Source organism: Lycium ferocissimum, chromosome 2, assembly GCF_029784015.1.
Source record: "Lycium ferocissimum isolate CSIRO_LF1 chromosome 2, AGI_CSIRO_Lferr_CH_V1, whole genome shotgun sequence".
NCBI lineage: Eukaryota > Viridiplantae > Streptophyta > Magnoliopsida > Solanales > Solanaceae > Lycium > Lycium ferocissimum.
Genome location: NC_081343.1, coordinates 52,983,746 through 52,992,781, shown reverse-complemented (window position 1 = coordinate 52,992,781; position 9,036 = coordinate 52,983,746). Strand labels below are relative to the sequence as shown.

Below are 9,036 nucleotides of genomic sequence, written 5' to 3'. Positions count from 1 at the left end.
AGTGTTTTGGGGATACAGGGCATTCATCTGATCGACATAAGAGTTCGATCCAAATATGTTATCTCTTTCCATGAAGGATTACTGTCAAACCATGTTATTATACATGACAGTCACACCATAGAATGATAACATTAGATAGTTTATAAAAGTAAGTCAAGAATGTACTTAGCGTGACTGTAACAATACTATATGGCGACGATGCAACTCTATCTAAGAAATGAAGATGCAGATCATCAATCAGTTCATCAAATGATCATTTGACAGATCTGATCACAAATCCTCTGCCAACCTCAAGATATGATAAGTTGGTATACAAGATTGGAGTACATTATCTTCAAGAATGGTGATATTGATGTGCAACAAATCCGTTCAAGTGAGAATCCTGCAGATTTGTTCACCAAATCTTTGCCAACTTCAACTCTTAAGAAGACGATATTCAAGATTGGAATGCGAAGACTCCGACATCTGAATTTCGATCTTCGTCAGGGCGAGTGAAATACGTGCTATACTCTTTTTTCCTTAACTATACTCTTTTTTCCTTAACCAAGTTTTGTCGCATTGGGTTTTCTTGGTAAGGTTTTTAATGAGGCAGCTCTCAAAGCGTATTACTAGATATGTGTAATCTTTTTCCTTCATTAGGACTTTTGTCTCACAGGGTTTTTCCTAATAAGGTTTTACCGAGGCACATCATCTATTAATGGACATCCAAGGGGGAGTGTTGTAAATATTAGTGATGGATATCCATTTAATATACTTGAAAACCATGAATACTTGGTCACAAGGAAACTTGGCAACCAAGAATACATGGCCTCCAAGCTATTATCATGTGCTTGGCTACCATTTTCCTCCTATAAATAGGAGGTCCATTTGTAGAATTGATAGAACAATAAAAATCTCTCTCTCTCTCTCCCAACTTCTTTGGCTATATCTCTTGTGTCGTGTACATTTAATATTATTTTATAACAATTTGTACATTTTACGTGGTAAAAGGTTTTCGTTTCTCCAATTGATGTTGCCGTAAAACGTAAAATATTAATGTTTAAGAGTTGGCTAATGGCATTCAAGTAATAGGTGAACGTCCAAACTCTTTAAGTTTCTCAACTTTTTGGAGTAAAGAATGAGAGGCCCTGAATATTCGGTCAATGAAATGTGAGAGCAAGTGTAAATTGTCACTATAGAGAGAATTAATAAATAACTTATTATTTAATAGTAGTAAACAAATTTAAATTGTACAAGAATTCATGCTTATTGAACCCTAAACTTTGCTTTTAGAACTTGCCCAAACCACTAAATCTATTTTAAAATTTTGACTACACCTATAAATTAGGACAATACAAGAGTTACAATAAACATTGGTATACCACTTCAAACTCTTAAATGCGTAGTTTCTCCTTCCCCACGTACAAAATTGTAATTTAACTTTTCTACAAAGTAAATTTTTTGAAAAAAACACTTCTCACAAAAAATATTTTTAAAATGAGCAGATTTTAAAAGTTTAGTCAAACACAATTAATCTATTTCTATCTTTGAGAAACCCAAATATAACATCACACAGGAGAGGGAAGAAAAAGTATGTAATAAAACATGAATGATGGAAATAATTCATTGTTGTGATATTATTCACATAAGTATGTTTGTGTTGAGCTAAAGGAATAAAAAGTGTACTTCTTCGTGGGAACGGATGTAGAGGGCCAGGTATGGTTCAGATGAATCCAATAGTTTTAGCTTGTACCTTGTATATGTGTGAAAAAATTACTAAACATGTATAAATAATTGCCTTTGAACCTAGTAAAAATTAAATAAGTTGTGTTAGAATCTCGACTTAAATCTATAAAATTCAAATCCTGGATCCACATGTGCTTCTTCGTATTGGAACGAATCATTAGACTATTGTTGTTTGGCTATTCTATCACTCTTTTTATTCTTTTTCTGTAGGACAAATATTTTCATATGATACAAAGAAATGAACAATTCATGCAGAACAATGCACAAGTAGTGCAAGATGAGTTTTGATCAAATGCTTAAAAAGATCAATATCTTAGTAAGGCAAACTCTTAGAGCTTGAGCTAACAACTAGGGACTTTAGCCTTGAAGTTTCACTACCACCATTGGCTCTACTAGTAATTGTCTCCATATTCTTATAAAGGCTTTGTTTCACAATTTTCTTCATCAGTTTCTTGCTTTCCTCAACAGATCTTGGACTCATTGGTGGTGAATCAATTGGCATCCTTACTACTTGTGGCCCTGAATGAGGTCCCATTTTGCTCTGCCTTTCATCCTTAAACCATTGTAACAATTTCATTGCTCTTTTTTGGGCCAAAGAGGTACCCAACAATGCCACTTCAAGAAGTACTTGAACTATACCAGCCCTGGCCATTTTCTCCCTTTGAATTGAACTTTGGTGAGCCAAAATCATCAAAATGTATACCGATAATTCTTGGCATTTTGGCTTCTCTTCCCATGTCATTATCTCGATTAAGCTCTCGGGAACCCTCGGGTTATCCTCCATCGCCTTCTTCCCCATTAGGGTAACCACAAGATTCACCAATGTGGCTAGTGCTTTCTCTGATACTTCCTTCAATGAAGACAATCTCAATAGAGTGGTTACTATTCCATTAGTTGCCAAACTGGCAGAATTTTCCAGCACAGAGGATATATTGTACAATGCCCCTAGACATGTACATTTGGTCTCAACACTTGAATTTGATGAATCAAGAATGCTGACTACAAATGGAATAATTCTTGAGGAATCCATATTGAATTGGGTGTTGGCTAATGATGATATAGACAAGATCAATTCTGCAAATTCTTGCCTTGTGTTTCCATCTAAGTTGTCTGTTTTTTGGGGTAATTTTGATAGGATTCCTGCTTCCACCATCAGAGCCTTGTTCCTAAAAAGGGGAACCAAGAAAACAGAATAATGTTAAACAAATGAATTATGAAACAATCCGAATCCACTAATATGGCCAAAAAGAATTACTAAACCGTTCACTTTTATCTTTCAAAGATTCCAAATAGATTTTCACTTTTATCATTACTTTTAGCATATCAAGATAAGACAATTTATTTTTTCCGTTTTACCTATAATATTAAATACTCGCTTCAAATCATTTTATAAATTCAGTAAAAATATACACTAATTAATATGACATCGCAGAAATTGTATACATTTCATTTATTATTTCTTAAATAAATAAGTAAAAAGTTCCAAGAAATGAATGATAAAAATGAAAGGATATATAATCAAACTTTAGGGACCCAATTTTATGACTTTCATTAGTTATATTTATTGGTCAACAACTTGGAAAATGATAGAAAAATGGGTAGGAATTGAAGTTGGGGTTGGGGGTCTCCCAATCATGTAGGGGTCCCCAAATAAATAACCATAGAAATTTAAAAACTTATTGAGAGTGAGAAGTCAATAAGATTCTGCAAACCAGATCAGTGCTACGAACTAAAGGTCAACAAAAGTCGATTTATTCCTACTATTTTTTAATTAGTACGTGAGCCACCACACTTTGATCACATCGGCTGACAAATAATGTACGCAAGGAAGAATATAACATGTCTGTAAAATAAAAAATTATACCACAAATCGCTCTGGCTTCAAACATGGTTGTACTAACTAGTTAATGAATGCGTTCTATGGCAACAACATTAGCATCAATAACAGTAATTTCTAAATCATTTTTCTCTGATAAGAGAAAACTGATATCTTGAGGTAAGAAAAATGTTATCTTTGCCGTGTCTAGAACAATCATGACAAACTTTTTTCTTGAAATTAATCCAAGTAAGTACTAGTAGATATGTTAAAGGTCAGGTGAATGCTACTGTACACCATCATCATAGAGTCGATTCAACCCTTTTCATAATTACCAAAGGAATGTGGTCATACCACATACTCAAAAGTCCTTTTCGGATAAAATGTTATGGCTAGAAAGTCAAGTTGGACTCACTCAACTAACTTATCTTTGCAATTTTAAGGCTTCCAAAATACTACAGCTATAGACTATAAAGACAAGTTGATTCGAAAAAAAAGAAAAAGAAATAATAGAGTCAAGTTGATAAAATCCATTTGCTAGTTGATTTCCTAGTCATACAGGGTTACCACTTACCTACTTAAGGTAAGACAATTTTCGAAATATCATATGGTTAAAAACAAGCAACAAGACAAGTCGTGTTTTCGGGGGAAATCTAAACAATTTTTTTTAAAAAAAAAAAAGAAGAGAAAAATACGAGCAAGTTGAAGAATCAACTCTTGATGCAATAAAGTAAGATCTTTTCTTTTTACAAGAATAACTATTGCATGATTAAATTGTTTAAAACTCCTCATACATTCAATTTTACATTTACTTTAGTCTAAATTCTAGTCCTAATCTTTGCTCAGACAAATCCCAAGAAACAAATAAAAGTAAAAATTCAATGAATTACAACATTTAATTGGACTTATGAATTTTCTTTTTGGATTAAAGTCACTAGGGGTATCAAAATATCATGACTGTTCATTATATGAGGTACACCGTACAAGTCATGAACTTCTTGGGCTCTTAACAGGATATATATTCCCAAGACCAAACTTCACGTGCCATACAGTGGGTTTAAAGTCAAAAATTAGCCACTGAGAGTGGCCAGTGGGATCCACTTTTTGATACATTCCATTTTTGCAGTTACTTACAGGTCCAATAATAAATTGTCACGTCATTCCACCGCACTACGAGCCCCCACTAGCTTAATGGGATGAACTTGTACTACGGGGAACCCCTTGTATAAACTAATAAAATCACTATCAAAATCTCAACCAAAAATTTCAGCTCACCAAATTAATTAATATTATATCGTAAATGTTAGTTACAGTCATTTTTTATGACGGTAATATTAGAGCCTTTAGCACGCATATCAATTTGATTACCGGGTAAAATTCATCTAGTGCCTCTTTTATTGAATTTAACCTTGATCTCCAAAGATTGTCACTTTAGTTTTTAAACCATTAATACAAAAATTGTATGAAAAATTGACTAAAAATGCTTTGTTCTTTTTGGTATAAAAGAAAAAACGATGTTCTTTATGGAATGATATCATGAAATAGTAAATACGCCATCTACTGTTTGAATGACGCAATTTAAGTTTTAAAATCAGTTCATCTATTCATCATGAATATGGGATAAAATGTAGATAAACATTGAATTTCACCTTTATAAATTGCTCACTCTATGTGATGAAAAAAAATACCTCACATAAAAAAAAATATATATATATATAAATTCATGATTCTTGTTCTTATCAATTTTTAAGAATTTCTATACACATATATCAGTACAGCGTCAGAACTAGCACTTAAAACTTGATCATAACTGTTAGCCAATGAGAAGCAAGCATGAAAGAAGAAATGAAAACCAAAAATTGATAAAATAAAATAAAAAAAGATTTAACATAAAAGAGTGATTAATATTATGTGAAAGAATTACTACTTACGTGAAAGAGCCATTGGCAAGCTCAACTAATGCTTGCACCGCCAATCTCTGCACCACCTGAGAACCACCAACCATGGCCACAAGCGGTGGAATTACGCCCAGCTCCGCCATCAATTTCCTTCTCTTTAAATCATCTTTAGCCAACTTCTTTATCTCTTTTACAGCCACCTCTTTTTCATCACAGCTCCCAAAATGAAGTTTCTTCACTGATTTTTGCATAACTATCCACCCATTATCTTTACTACCCTCTTTTCCCATTACACCCTTTTCTCCCTTTTCCTCTTCTTCAATCACAATCAAAGGTTTCAATGGCTTTTCAGATGTTGCCTTAAGCTGAAGAAACCGCCTGACTTTTGTGAAAAATCTTAGCTTTATGTAAGTCAAATAAAAATCACTAGTACTAGTTGTGGGAGTATTAGGCATATTATTGTGAAGAGGACATATAAGAAGAAGGGAGGGGCCTAGGGGTGGGGAGCGGGATTGAAATTCTCAAAGGTATTAAATTAAGTGTGTTTAATTAACTCTTGACTTTTGGTGAAAGAAAAGGATTAGTATTGGGGTAAGAAGGAGACAAAGAGAGAAGAGGACTTTGTGGGGGGAAAAAAACAAGAAGAGCAGAGAGCACATGCAGGCTTACAATCTGTCAGTTCCATAGGATAGGAGGAATACGTGAAGTTTTCTGATTTGTTATAAACAACCGTTACATTTGCACTATATAGAGCTTAGCTAGCAGAACATGTTAGAGAGAATTCCACATCGACCCTTGTGGTTTCTTGTAAATTGGAATTGTGGGAACCTCCCTCGAGTCTTCAAAATTAATTACTCTTGCAAACTTTTGATATGTATTACACTTTAATGAAGTTTCACTTCTGATCTCCAAATTATATTTCATATATATAATTTCCATATATAAACCCTATAGGCTTTGGGTTTTAATTTGTCGGGTCGCGTGTTGTTTTCATCAGGTTGGGTATTTATTAAATTAAAATATGAGTTGTGTTGTTGTGGCTAATTAAATCATCAAAAATTATTTCGATTCATCGAAAGGGTGGGTTTCTGGCATTTGTGACTTTTGTGTTACTACGGTGATAGTTTTGTGAATTTTAAGTTACAAAACAAAGTTGCGCGACTTTGTAGACAAAACAAATGTACTTCTGTGACCTTTTATGAAATTTATCTTTTACTAATATTTAAGCCGATCTCTTAGTATAGGTAGCTTTATTGATTTATCAAAACTTGAAAGGTTTATATGAAGTTCTTGAAAGCCTTGCCTCCAAGAAGGAGCAAGAAATGCGTGCCTTTGGTTTCTAAGATTTGGTTTTACTCTAAAAGGGACATTGAGCAACAAACTAGTGACGGATGACCTCAATATACACAAGTTTAGGCACCTTTTTCCTGTACAATGAAGTATGATACGACGGCAAAAGTTGTCTATTTTGGTTGATTCAGTTTTCTTTGTTTTTCACCCGATGACCGGCGTTCGCATTAAAATTCGATTAAATTCGAACCGCAAGGCACATTTCTGAGGGCAGCGCTACCGATAAAAACTTTTTCCATGAATTCGAACCTGATACCTCTGATTAAAGGTGGAGAGGGATCCCAACCATCCACCACAACCCATGTTAGTTTGATCCAATTATTTAGATTAGCACGTATGATCAATACTTTACCTTATAGAAGTTAATAAGTCAAATGTCAAAAGGGATCAAATCATGGCTACTTGCGAGAATGTTAGTGAAAGGACCTAATTTTTATGGACTTTGAGAAAATTGGCAAGCAGCCCAAAGGGAAAAGAAAAAATATGTACAAACACCTAACAATTCTAAAATTTTGGAAGTCTATTTGCAACTTACCACCAGTGACCAGTGTCACATGCTAATTGCATGCTAGTTATTCAGTTTAATTTTATAAATGCCATACTTTTATTTCATTTCAAGAACACCCCACAAGGATTGTTTCACAGATAATGGATGTTTACCTTTTAAATCTTCATTCAATTTGCATTCAGACCCATTGATTTTGATGCAAGTCATTAATTGTTTGACGTGGGAGTCAGGGTGCACCATGCCCCATGTTTCCCTATATTGGGTTAATAATTTTCGATAGTGTTACACGTCTAATTATACAGTTCAACTTTAACATTATTTAACCGACCAATCGTACCAACTCAAAAAAAAAAAAACACTTTCTTTTCTTTTTATTTTCTACTTAATTTAACAACCCACGACGAGATCATTAATTTCATGGGAACAAAACTATCCTTAAAATGCAACATGATTATAGCTTCGTACATGTTCTTTTACATACTTATTTTGCTAGGTGGGATTGTTATAATACATGTTAAAACTTATAAAAGAGGAATATGCAATTTCAAGTGGGAAAAAATATTTTTTAGAGCTCAAAGACAGAAGGAAAGGGCAGGCCCTGCAGGATGTGATCAAGGGTCATTTGCACTTTTCCCCCTATTTTGTGCTCATTTTTAACTTTTGCCTCTCAAGATAAATAATTTTTTCGCGGGACATAAACTTAAAATTTTGACATTATAATATCTTACAAGTTATGCCCCGTATGACCTTTGCCTTTAAAAAACTTATACTCCGTTAAGTATAGGTTCAATTTTGAACGGCAAAAATTAAGGACCAGCCCATTTGGAGGGCAAACCGTGCTATTTCGTCTGTGATCAATGATTTATCAACCAATTTGAAATCATTATAAAATTCCTTATTTGTCCAAAAAATTAACCAAAATTGTTTAAATACAATAAAAGAAATACGCATTTATAACAATATTGATCATCTCATGTGCAAGGGTTCACTAGCTATCATTCTTGGATGTCACAACCTCACAGGGGCTTACTACAATCCAGCTATTGCATTGCATCATTGTTATTGTCATTAAATTGACAATTAATTTTATGCTTAATTAGATCATAGATTTAAAGTTAGACAAAAAAGAGTGTAAACCGGAACACACGTGTGAGTCCAATGTAGCCTCATTAGTGTCAGACAATCAAACAGAAGCCCGAGTTTCGTGCTGCCCTAACCAACTTAGTGCCAGCTTTCATAAATTTCATAAATCATTTATTGATAATTAATTGAAAGAAAATAATTATATATGGAAAATACATATGATTTTTTGTTTCCAAAACCTTTTTTTCTTAAAAAAATATTGGGAAATCTTAACAAAAAGGAGAATAGATAGTTTTAGAATCGGAGTTATAAATTGTTATTTACTGTGTTACTAAAGAAAGTTCGACTTTTATATCGACTGGCCGTTCTCCAACATAACTTAAAATTATAAAAAAAAAAGGGTTTTCTCACACGGAATAAATACGGATGGTTAAAGGGATATGAAATTGTTTGAATTTTTTTTCTCGATGTAGTCTGATTGTCTCTAGTTGTTTTGTTGTCCTTGTTTTTTCCCCAAAATTTTTGTGGGGGACTTTGAAGATAGACTTTTAAAAAAATCCTATAAAAAACATAATTTTTCTTCTGTATTTATTGAAAATTGATTGGTACGGAAAGAGGGGCTGGGAGGGGCGGGGGGGGGGGGTGTTGGGGGGACT

At 33.5% G+C, this 9,036-nt stretch overlaps 1 protein-coding gene across 1 annotated transcript; it reads right to left on the bottom strand.

Annotated features, from left to right (window-relative positions):
* Window positions 1–1,804: 1,804 nt before the first annotated feature.
* Window positions 1,805–6,210, bottom strand: LOC132044311 (uncharacterized). Its single transcript, XM_059434802.1, has 2 exons — window positions 5,473–6,210; window positions 1,805–2,891 (listed from the first exon to the last, which is right to left on the bottom strand). Exons 1-2 carry the CDS (start codon window positions 5,892–5,894, stop codon window positions 2,039–2,041), a joined length of 1,275 nt encoding a protein of 424 aa, XP_059290785.1. The 5' UTR covers window positions 5,895–6,210; the 3' UTR covers window positions 1,805–2,038.
* Window positions 6,211–9,036: the final 2,826 nt, after the last annotated feature.

Coding starts and splice junctions, on each gene's coding strand:
- LOC132044311 (XM_059434802.1), bottom strand. CDS start 5,894: ATGCCTAATACTCCCACAACTAGTACTAGTGATTTTTATTTGACTTAC. Junction 2,892..5,472: donor CTTGCCAATGGCTCTTTCAC/GTAAGTAGTAAT, acceptor TCCCCTTTTTAG/GAACAAGGCTCTGATGGTGG.